Source organism: Notolepis coatsorum (genome assembly GCF_963971535.1).
Source record: "Notolepis coatsorum genome assembly, chromosome: 2".
In the NCBI taxonomy this organism is placed as follows: Eukaryota; Metazoa; Chordata; class Actinopteri; order Aulopiformes; family Paralepididae; genus Notolepis; species Notolepis coatsorum.
Window position 1 is genome coordinate 196960919 of NC_140166.1, and position 12543 is coordinate 196973461.

Genomic DNA, 12543 nt, shown 5'->3' on the forward strand with positions numbered 1-12543 from the left:
TACTGTAAATGCAGCAGAGGTTCTGAGGCAGGCCACTCTAAAAATAAAAGATCTCCCCAAAGCACTGGTTCTAGGACCTGGCAATTCAAGCTGCCCACTACTGGAACCTCTAGTGTAATGCTCGTGCACAGTATTACTAAAAACAATCTGATTATGTATAAAAACTTGAGTTTTACTGCTCATGACCAACTTGAACAGCACAAGTATATTAAAACTAAAAGACAATCTATTTTCAACGTTAAGCCAAGAGAGGCGGGCATGCATACGGCTCACATTAGACCTTAGTGAGCAGCCCAGTACCAACCGTGCTGCCCTGTTCTGGACCACCTGGAGCTTCCTGAGGTCACCTCAGATGACCACATCGCAGAGCAATAGTCAAGATGACATAAAACTAAACTTTGCACTATCTGACATAAAAGGGGACGGGCAACAAAAGAAGCACATTTCCTGGAAATACCAATTGCTCTTCCCATTTTTAAAACAATATAATTAATATGCTGAGACCAAGACAGAGTGCAATCCAGCATCACTCCAAGGAGTTTAGTACTTTCAACTTGTTGAACTGCCGAATTACACAAGTTTAAATGAAGCTTTGGATTAGTAGATAACCTGTGCCTTACTGAATAGAGCGAGGGAGAAATGAGAAAGGGGGGATGTTATGGACGTGGTGACAGAATGGACGAGGAAGGTATGATGAAAGGAACAGTGTTTATTCTCGCTGCTCCTGACTAACCCTGACCTTAAACAAAGCTCTGTTTCTCTCTAAACAACACTCACACATTTCTAACTGACTGACTGGTTCACACAGACACCAGCAGATAAGGGAGGGATGCTGAAACACACATACTGTACTGTACACGCTAAACCTGCATAATGTACTCTATTCAGTCTCCTGTCCTCTTTTCTTAACACTTTCAGTGCCGGCCTCCGTTTCCTATTTACCCCGTTGAATGCCACCACCCACTTCAATGATAGAGCTCTCATATTTGCGAACGCATAAACTATATCTTAAATTATGGCTGTGTCTAATATGGCCGTCGCTTATCAATGACTTGTTTGCAGTCAACATTGTCGAAACGGATTGTTTTTTAATTGGTTCATTTCCGTTTTATACCATTTTGAAAAACGCTAGTTTCTTGAAACTTCCAGAAGATTTCAGAAGATTCTGTGATAATAATCGCCCTTTACTGGAATACACTGGAATACACAAAACACGTTGTCCTTTTTCGGCCTATTTATGAATAGTTTTCAAATAAACGCTCGATTATCGATAGTATAGAAGCGGGCTGAAAAATCGATTCTCTTATTTCCTGATCGCACACACACACACACACACACACACACACATATGGCACACGCTGATATATAGGTGAAAATAGCTCTGATTATCCCAATACTGGTAAAATAGATTCCTTACCTCAGATCAGATGTTCTCCAAAAAGATTATTCCAATTCCTGATCGCCATTCCAAATATCGATCGCGTTTATTGATCCAACGCTGGGTACTGGAAATATATATTCCACGCTGTTCTGATGGTCCACAATGAGTCCGATCGGCTCGGGTTACTTGCCTGAGAAGTAAAATGTGGATTCCGGACTCTTTTTTTCCCCATGCGTTTCATTCAATCCAATCCAAAGGGGTGCAGTACCATCCGGGAGACGATAGGGGGCGGAATCTTCCCAATTCGAGTTCAGACAGATCCCCACTGGTAACGTGAGGCTAGATTGATGAAATATAAATGGAAATCGCGAATACAAAAAATAACGATTAAAAACGAGATATCTCGTCGGCTGGCACTCAACGGTTGGCATGAACTAGCGAATTATGCCGTGGCTGGCACTCAAAGTGTTAACTGGCTACATTGTACAAACACTGATTAAACGTGCATTTCTAATAGTCATATAATATGGAGGCAGTAAACTAAACGGTTCCTGCTGCCTCCTAATCAGAGGGAGAAGGAAGAAAAAGGAACACCCTTGTTTTGTGTAACGTCACTGTGCCTGATGGCTACAGATGGCGTTTGAAACGGCAGCGAGAGGAGAGAAGAAGAGAGGAGGCTTTGAAGAGCGGAGGTGCCCTGTGCTTTAGCCTCTGTCAATATAGAACTGCAACCATCTGTCTGGTACACACACTGTGCATGTGCGTGTGTGTGTGTGTGCGTGTGCGTGTGTGTGTGTGTGTGTGTGTGTGCGTGCGTGCGTGCGTGTGTGCGTGCGTGCATGTGTGTGTGTGTGTGTGTGCGTGTGTGTGTGCGTGTGTGTGCGTGTGTGTGTGCGTGTGTGTGTGTGCAGACTGAAAACACAGCCTTAAAAAGAGAGGAGAGAACTGGACGAGGGCGAGGCCATACTCTACCTCACCACTCGCATTACCTTGACTGTTCTGTACCGCGGGACACAAAAAGACCAGGGGTTCATTGGCGTGAGTCTGAATGAGAACATCCATTATTCAAGTTGAAGAGTGCAGGGACCATTGCAGCTGCTCTGAAGCATGTGTAGTCCTTCTGGGATAATGGTGGTGGTGAAGCACGCAATTACATCAATAGTCAAGAACTGAACAGTAACATAATACCTGACCCTCTAGAGTCTACTGCCTTTACACCACCAACCATGGAAAACCTTCAGTTAGAGAAAGGGCTTTGTAAGGTAAAAAGAAAGCCAAGCCTGCCATTGATCAGGCGCGTATTGACCGCTATGCGTCCACAGATGTGGAGAAAGAAACAACAATGGAGAACAACTTGTTGCTCTCTGCATGAATAACAAATTGGTCATTGGCGGAACCATCTTCCCACACAATAACATCTACAAGATCACATGGAAGTCACCTGATGGTAGGACTATTAAGCAAATAGACCATTATTAATGGCAAGTGGAGGTCACTATAAGACGTTATAGCATACCAGGGTGCAGATGTCTATAGCGGCCATTACCTAATCCCCACCACCATCAAGCTCAAGTTGACTCAACTGGGATGCTGTCAACCACATACTGCAAGTCCTGGGTCCTCATTTATGAATAATGTGTAGAAAGTGTTCTATTTTCATTCCTAAGCACGGCATTTAGAATGTCTCTATGCACAGAAAAATTGGGATTTATCAAACGTGCGTACACAGGTCCTATGCATACCTGCAAGTACGTGTTGATAAATACCACTTGTTCTACGCTCCGCTCTCGTGTATGATTATAAGTATTTGCATACAGAACCGTATGCAAAGAAGGTTCCTCCATTAGCCTAGTTCCCAACGTCTTCCTACTCCTACTGCATGCACAGAGAAGAAAAAGGTATGTATCTTCTTGTCTAACTCCAGGGTTCCCAAAATGTTGGAGTGTTAAGATACATCCCCTTTTCTTCTCTGTGCATGCAGTAGGAGTAGGAAGACGCACACCATTAGCCTAGCTTAGCGTCAGTCACTGGAAGTAGGTTCCTCCATTAGCCTACTTCCCAACGTCTTCCTACTCCTACTGCATGCACAGAGAAGAAAAATGTATCTTCTTGTCTAATCTGCTGTCTGATCCTCTTGACTGAATTGCTGCTTTCAGCAGGCCAACTGCGCTCTACAATGCCTATTGTGTGCGTGTGAGTCCGTTATAATTGCTCTCCTGTTGGGCCGTTGGTTTTGGTCAGAGTCATCATGGCTTCAGTGGATAACCTTGATCTGCATTTAGGTGATATTTTAACCTCTTCCACCAGTGCGGTCTATCGGCGGACCGCAAATGACATCACGTCATAAATCAATCTGTCTAGACTGTCTGACAAAAGTATCGTTTTATTTTTCAAACGTATTCAAGTATAAACATCATAACCATGTCACAACAGCAGTTATAATGTATATTATCATCAATACGTTCGTTTACCAATAGGTTAAAGTGTTATTAGATAGATTTTTTGGTTTTACTATTGTTTTGGTTGCGAAAGCCGAACATTTTGGAAAAACTTTACGTCGGGAATTGTAGTTTTCTTGTGGCCATTTTGAAGAAGACACCGAGAGCTTTCGATGAGCGTTGGAATTTTTCCGAACGACACTTTCTAAAGGCGTCTATGGGGTTTCAAGCAAATTACTTCTGTATGAATTTTTTTAATATCTCTTATTACTCTGGATAATAAACCACAAAACTTAACGTTATTGGCATATATGGGAGCGCAGATAGTTTGTCTCCCCTATTTATAGCATGTAGCAACAATTAGATTTGAAATTAGTTTCAAAATGGTGGCACCCTGGCAAAAATAAAAAGGCTACTGTACATAGAGTCGATTTCATTATCTGTTCTTATGTACGCCTGGTGATACTAAATCCAAATTTAACTCAGGCATTTTAAATATAAGATTTGGCACAATCCATAAATGTGTGAATTGGCTATAATAAGGTAATTTATAAGCCTGCTATTCTATATTCTATAATAATATTTCAAATTGCATTGGTCCGGATGGGAGAATTCAGTACTGTATCTACAAAACCTTCTGTTTAATCATCTTCCCTTTATTCATTTCCTTCGATTTCTTTGTACACATGATCTCAAGAAGGTACTGAACGAGATCAGCGGCAGTTTGTCATGTCTGGTCATTTTTAGCATGGTGTTATTCACTGTCAAAGATGCAAAGACAAATCATAATTCATATTCTCCTTTGTTTCATCACAATTTAAGCAAGCCTAGTAATATACACAATATTTCTGACACTGGGAATACATTCACTGAGGTCCATAGATGTCCCTAGATACCAAGAATATGCAAATGGCCTTGTAGAAGTGGAGAAATATTCCACTTCAGAAATATAAAGTATGTATTTTAGGCGGATTTTCAGAAAATAGGGCTCCAGGCTTAAGAGGTTAATTACAGATACACCAGTAATAACATTACAATTGAATTAAATACAATTAGGCCTGAAAGAGTCGTGTTCCTCCCGGCCACCGGCAATGACATTATCAGCCAAATCGCAGATTATCTGTACATTGACCGAGTGGAATCCCGTTCTATTCACATAACTGGATTTATTGACAGAGCTTTGAAAGCTACACGGGTACAGTCTATTGCTCCCATGATGTTGGGTAACCTGCCGTAAAATCCTCTCTCGGCCTCGGCCTGCTGTTATTATTGATATGGATATTGTATGTAGTTGGGGGTTGGGGAAATTACGACATCCAACACTGCGTTTTGTTCCAGGCTCCAATTTGGGTCCCAAATTGCGGTACAAATCAAGGAGAATGCGTCTCGGGTAGCGGACTCTACTTAATATTATGTTCTCTCTCTGCAAATAGACTGCCCTATCTCTGAAAACAGCTCCCCGCTGAGCGCACCCCGCGAGAAGTATTCCTATAACGCTATAAACCATGCTGAATTAATTCGGAAAGACCTATTCCAAATGCTATTTATAGGGTTTGACAATAATTACACTAATGTTGCTATTTTACAATGAACTATAATTAATTACGTGTCATACCGAACACGTCTTTGTTGGAACTCTAATGCATGAAAGCTTATTCTGTCCGTCTGCAGTCTTCCTATTCTACCGCTTGGTGACATGTACGCACGGTCCGAGCTGTGCGTAGATATACGCACAATCTCAAGCACACGTTCAAATTGATAAATCCCACACGTTGCTTAGAAATGAACGTACGCACGGTACGCACCCTCATTGATAAATGAGGGCCCTGGGCTTCAAAAAGAAAGGGGCCAAAGAAAAGACATCATCTAACACTTGGCAGAACATTGAAGAGAGCAAACAACTGAAGGCTATATATCAAATCTCAATGACTCACTGAGGAGGCCAATAAATTCTACAAAAACAAGGACAGTGAAGTGAAGAGCAGTGCCAGGAAAGCTGCCAGATGGGTCCACCACTTACATCTGGAAGAGTGACACCATCCCTGAAGACTAACCCAAAATCCAAATCCCCCAAAAAGGTGACATCAAGAACTGTTATTACCTTTATTCAAGGTGTTCTGCCGAGTCCTTCTGAACAGGATGAAGGCAGCCATTGACACCAGGCTTAGACAGGAGCGAGCAGGCTTCAGGAGGGGAAGAGGATGTATGGGCCGGATCTTTGCATTGCGAAAACATCATAGAACAGCTTAGAATGGAACACACCCTTCTCTACATGAACTTTGTAGACTTCAAGAAGGCCTTTGACAGTGTTCGTCGAAACACTCTATGGAATTCCCCCAAAGATCATCACAATCATAAAAACATTGTATGAACACTCATGGACCCTCTCTGAGTGGTTTTCTGTACAGTCTGGAGTGAGGCAGGGGTGCATCATCTCCCCTATCCTCGTTACCATAGACTAGATCACAACCAACACCACTGCAGACAAACCCAGAGGCATCCAGTGGACTCCCAGCCTGGAGCATCTTGACTTTGTTGACAATCTTGCTATTCTCTCCACCATCTACTCCAACATACAGGCTAAAACAGACAGGAGCAATAACTTTGCCAGACAGGTTGGACTCAGCGTCAACACCTCCAAAACACAAGTGATGTATTGGACCCCAGGAAGAGTAGTCTCACTTTGGTGTAGACTAATGGGGATCCACAATAAAACAATAAACAATGTATGTAAACTCCACCCCTACATCCTTGTGAATGGGAATTGCGGAAGACTTCACCTACCTGCGCAGCCTCATTACTAAGGACAGCGGGGTTCAAAAATACATCAAAGCAAGGCTGGAAAAGCCTCAGGGTGCCTTCTCCTAACTCCGCTCCATTCAAACAGTACAGCCTAAAACGAAGCGAACAGTAACGTCAAGTCTGTTCTGCTGTTTGGTTCAGAGGATTGGCGAGTGGTCAACACAGACATGAGGAGGATGGCAGTTTTCCACAATGGATGCCTCAGACGAATATGGCATATATTTTGCCCAAACAAAATCTCCAACCACCAACTGTACAAGAACACAGGTAGCCAGAACATCACTGCAGAAATCACACACAGACGTTTGAGATGGCTGGGCCATGTGCTAAGAATAGAGCAGGACTGGATCCCGAGAGTTGCCTTACGATGGACACCACCAGGCAAAAGAAAACCTGGGAGGCACAAAACCATCAGGCACAGAACTGTGACAGACGAGCTGGAAAAAAAATTACATGTGGGAAAGAGAGGTTGCCAAGGACACCATGCGATTGAGAGATCCCATTGTAGCCTTATGTCCCATAGGGGAGGAAGAGGAGTAAGTAAGTAAGTAAGCACACGCAGGTCTGGGCTACGGAACTAGGAATAGCTAGCTATCGATCTGAGGCTCTCTCTAATGTCAGTAGAACTTAAACCAACTGGACTGCGCGGCCCGGGCCTGCCTTCCCAGAAGGCTCAAGAGACGGGTAGGAGAAGAGACACATGCTTCACGCTATTTAGACTGATACAGAGGGAACATACGCTTATCCATTGAGAAGGAATCGATAGAGAGAGAGCATAGGAGGGGGGATATGAGGGAGAGAAGAGAGAGAAAGAGAGACACCCTTGTCAAGTCGACCGGTGCTAACTCTGCGGCTCTCTGAGGCAATTTTGACGCTTTAGTGGATTTTATTTGGGGTGTGTCTCCAATTCTATGAATGACACTAACTCTGATTGTGGAAAAAAGTGATCCTCTTTGTGAGCAGCAGAGTGACTGCAGGGTGCATCCCTGTGATGAAGAGGTCCGTTCTTGGAAACAAACTTCGTGTTCCCATTTAGTGGAACTGGGAGGGGGGGGGGTGCATCAACCCATTTGTCTAAGGATTTTCAACAGCATCTGCTAACTCCACTCTATCTACAGTAACACACCCTCCCTGTTTGTGTGTGAATGTTCTATACACTTTCCACTCTGTTCTGAAGACAATACTGCTCTCGCTTTTCTCACTTTCATCCCGTCTTTTTCTCTCTCTTTCTCTGTACTTACAATTTTGGCAGTCGCAGGCGAGCTATAATTCACAGCCGATATCTCTTTATGGCAGTGTGTGTGTGTGTGTGTGTGTGTGTGTGTGTGTGTGTGTGTGTGTGTGTGTGTGTGTGTGTGTGTGTGTGTGTGTGTGTGTGTGTGTGTGTGTGTGTGTGTGTGTGTGTGTGTGTGTGTGTGTGTGTGTGTGTGTGTGTGTGTGTGTGTGTGTGTGTGTGTGTGTAAGAAAAAGAGAGAGAGAGAAATAGACAGATAGAGATGGAGAGAGAGAGAGATAGAAGGAAAGAGAGAGAGATGGGTTGATGGTGCCAGCAGTACAGCTCTCAGGGTCCTACTAAAATCCTCTGTGTTTCTTAATCACCAGCAACTCTAAGATCTAATTAGTCATTACCATTTCTCCTGCCGATCCTAATGCCTCCAGGGAAGCCCAGGAGGACAACTGTGTGTGTGTGTGTGTGTGTGTGTGTGTGCTCACACACGCAGAAGCACACGTGCATCTGTGTGTGTGTGTGTGTGCTCACACACGCAGAAGCACACGTGCATCTGTGTGTGTGTGTGTGTGTGTGTGTGTGCGTGTGTGTGTGTTGAGACATGAAAAAGTGTGCATGTGTGCTTAAGAGGGAGAAGAATAGTGATTGTTCATGTGCGTACAGGGTCCCTACACAATTTCCCATTTATAAACCCCTACTCTTGTATTTGAAGAATTTAATGTTGGCTGTGTCAACTAACCCGTACAAATATCGCCGAAGATGATTCTTTGACTTGCTACACTTGTGGGTTTACAACTGCACAGATATGTAGACACAAATATTGGGACTGAGCCACAGAAATTGGTCATACCTTTCCAGATGTTTTAGTGCAATTCCCAATTATTCACAGACATTTATTTGAGAATGATTAAATACATTTCCCATCATTTTCAAAGCTTTTCAGACCTGTGTAGGAACCTTGTGAGTGGTCAGGAAAGCAGTAGTGTAAAGTCTAGGGTTTACGCATGTATAAAGAGTAGATCCATGGTACTCTATACGTTCATATGCACCTATACCCTAAGCCTTCTTCCTGTTTATATACACAGGGAGGGGAGGGTGACATTGCCCCTGCCACCTCAGCAGTGGTGGCAAACTTCAATGAGTAGCCCAGGCATTTATTTTGTCATTGAATATAACCGGCCTATACAGGCGCCTTTCGTTTTTCCTTTGGCACAAGGAATCTTGCTCAGCAAGGAAAATACTATCAAATTGTTTATTTAAACCAGTATCAATATTACCTGTATAGAAATAACAACATCGAATAACAACAATTACAAAATGATTAATTTGATCTTGCTCCAAGAGACACCCGGCTAGTAAAAGGGACTCTTGCTTTTAATCAACCTCAATCAATCTCAAGCCCTGCCCTCTTTTCTTGATCCTCCAAACACAACTGTTGATTCCCTTGGATGAACTTGGTCCAAGGGAGCAACAGTTGTGATTGGAGGATCGAGAAAGAGGGAGGAGTGTGAGATAGGTTGATTGGGACTCAGCTTTTTAATGCAGTTTTACGGTATTCCACTGCTACACCAGAGGAAGAGACCTTTCAGAAACTACGTTTCACCAGCCTTTCCCTTTCTTTCTCTATTCTATTCTATTCTATTCTATTCTATTCTATTCTATTCTATTCTATTCTATTCTATTCTATTCTATTCTATTCTATTCTATTCTATTCTATTCGTCCCTCCTCTAACCTGAGTTCTGGTACCGATCCTGGTACAGTATAATACAGCATTTTTTGGTATACCACCCACTGTCCCTCCGACAGATAGTCGAACAATGAACCCCAATGAACAATTGGCTTTATCTGCGAATGCTTGTGAGAACCCCCCCCCCCCCCCCCACGCTGTAAAACTGTCTGCGTGTGAAGGCAAGAATGGCACTAACACAATGAATTATTGAGTCTCCCGCTAAATCCAAGCTGTGGTGAATGCGTCAGAACTCTACCTTGCCGTGACCAGCGCGGCCCACGTTAAGGCTGCTGTTTTATTCATGCCGTGTGGCCTGAGCAGGGACGTTTTTAAAATGGGAGATGAGTCTGAGGCTGTGGTGTGAACAGATGTGTTTTTCCGTGAGCCGTGCTGTTTGCCGTCGCCCCGCTGCGCCGCCGTGTGCGGGGGTCCCGAGGGGGCTTGTAGCTCGCTAGTACGACAGGCCTGTTAGTTAAGGCAGATAAATAAATGGGAGACAGGCTCATTTCACTTCATCTATATTTGTGGCGCTGAGGGCAAAGCAAGCAGGGACACAGCCACGATGCTCTTTCACTGGCGATACCGATTCTGAGTCTTAACACCGGGAGTACCAATCTGAGTACCAAACTGAGTAACAATCTGAGTACTAATATGATGCATTACTATTCTCCATATGATCAATCTTTTAAATTACATTAAATCTATCTTTCTCCAAGACTGTAAAATTTCTGTAACATGCTTATACTGTACAGTATTAGGCATAAGCAGAACATCAGGTTGTTTTGATTTGTTTTCAGACATGTTGCACATGGCTCTTGGTATTGGTTGAGGATAATAAACCAATCCTCTGTTTTATCCTCGGCCCCATCTCCCCAACACCTGTATTGGTCCTGGTGCATCCCTGCATTATCTCCCCCTCTCTTGTTCTTTTCTCTCCTCCTGCCTCTCCATAGATCATCTCTTACCCTCTGCACGGCCCCTCCCCTCCCCTGCTATCCTGTTTCCTCTCCTTGGCGCCCTATCTCTCCCCTCCTCTTCTCCTCCTCTACCCTCTCCTCTCCTCCTTTCAGACCCTCTCCCTTTCAATCACTCCTCTCCCCTTCCGTCTCAACCTCCTCCATCTTCTCCTCTCTTACCCTCTACTCTGCCCTGCGTGTTACCGGCATTTCTCCACTTCAGTGCGAGCAGTGATTTATTCTACTTAGGCAAATGAACGTGTGCTACAGTGTTCTGCTTCATCAGTACATACTGGACGTAACAGTGGAGTGGGTTTCAGGCTGCAGGCTCCCACACAGCCCCCCTGACATGGAGCCAGCAGACATGTAGGAGGAACCTGCCGCCGCACATGTATGTGTGTGGTGCAATATATTCTACATACACGGGTGGAACTTCAAAAGAACATGTGCATGAAACTATATGCGCTTAACGTTTTGGGGATCTGTTTTCAAAGGAGCACACGGTGAGTTATCCAGTGTGCGCACTGCAGCCAGCCGACGCCATGGGGAACCCCTTTTAAACGGCTCTCTGGCTTCTCTGTCACCTCTGTGCACTGTTATGAAATGAGGCAGCACTTAAAAGAGAAGCTTCCCTCAGCACTTCTTTAACAATTGACTGAGAGAAAAGAAATAATCAAATAATCAATAATCGTTTTTGGACGTGCATACGAAACCTACTGTAGTAAAGAACTAATGGGCCTAATGTAGTCTATCCTGTGTTACCGACCTGTGTTTTTGTAAATTAGTCTTCCCCAATGAAATACGCTTAGCATATTAAGTTGAGTGGAAGCCAAGTGGAATGGTGGAGTGTTGTGCTAAGTGCAAAGAGCAGCAGAGAGTAGACGGGGCGCGGGCGCAGACTTGTATACACCCACGCTCTGCTTTACCTTCATGTGCTTTTCATCTACCTGTATGTGTACATTTGCAAACATATACATATACATTATGTACATATGCACAGCCTCCAACCCACCCACCCACACTCAGACACACACATACACACAGAAAGATGCCCATTTGTTTGTAATTGTAATTGTAATCTTCTGTTACTATTTGTGTGTGCGCGTTTGTTTTCAGCAGAAGGAGGCGCTGCCCCATGGATACCTGTGACCTGGTCGACGAGGATACGGGAGGTGATGATGCGTCCATACTGGGAGAACAGCTGCTCCAGTTCCTTCTGGGTCATGGTCTTGGGTAGGCCGCTCACATACAGGTTAGCATCGCGGATGGAGGCCGAGCTGGGCCGTGCATAAGACACCTGGGGAGGGGGGGGGGGGGGGGGGGGCAGAGACAGAGAGAGGAACAACTCAAGACTTGTGTGATAGGATGTTTTACGGTGTAGAGACACTGGGATTTGTGTATCTCCACACAGGTGAGAATGTAAGGGTTTAGAGTCATAGGAAGCTTGTAAGCTAGAGGCACACGAGAGGGTTGTTTTCCCTGGTCACCTGCGGAGAGGAAGAGCGCTTCTTTATCACACATGGAGAGGAAGAGGCATCTTCTTTAGGACACCTGGGTTGGTGATGCGTAGAGGGATTCAGCAACATAGGAGATGTAGAATAAAAGTGCTCCCCTCGGGAGAGAGCCACCTGTTTGTTTTCATCGGACAGCTCAGGGAGTCAGGGAGCGGCTGCTTTGCTGTTATTTTAGTTATTCTCTTATTTTGTTATTCTGTGTGTTTGAACACACTAAGGCCGGAGATAGATGGGAGCTTATAGGGGCAATTTTCAGATTTGTAAAAAATTGCACTATAATAGTAACAAAAAAAGGAACACCAAAGTAGTGTCTTGGATTCCTGGATCTAATATGTTGCTTGTTAGCTAAATTCTTACCAAAAGGCTTAACCTTTTTCAAAGAACGTTTTAATTAAGACATTAGCAGCGGGCAGCGAAAGCCTTTAAGCCCTTCACCAGGCACCGTTTAGTCTGGCTGACCCCACACAGTGGATTTGAATGTTGAGTTTAGTTTT

At 44.1% G+C, this 12543-nt stretch overlaps 1 protein-coding gene across 1 annotated transcript in view; it reads right to left on the reverse strand.

Moving 5' to 3' along the window:
* Nucleotides 1-11760, reverse strand: part of elavl4 (ELAV like neuron-specific RNA binding protein 4) — a gene marked incomplete at both ends in the record, with an annotated part of 34318 nt that extends 22558 nt beyond the window's left edge. Inside the window, one exon of the mRNA XM_084338013.1 lies at nucleotides 11679-11760. Within this exon, the coding sequence (XP_084194139.1) occupies nucleotides 11679-11760 (82 nt within the window). The remainder of the gene's footprint in view (nucleotides 1-11678) is intronic.
* Nucleotides 11761-12543: the final 783 nt, after the last annotated feature.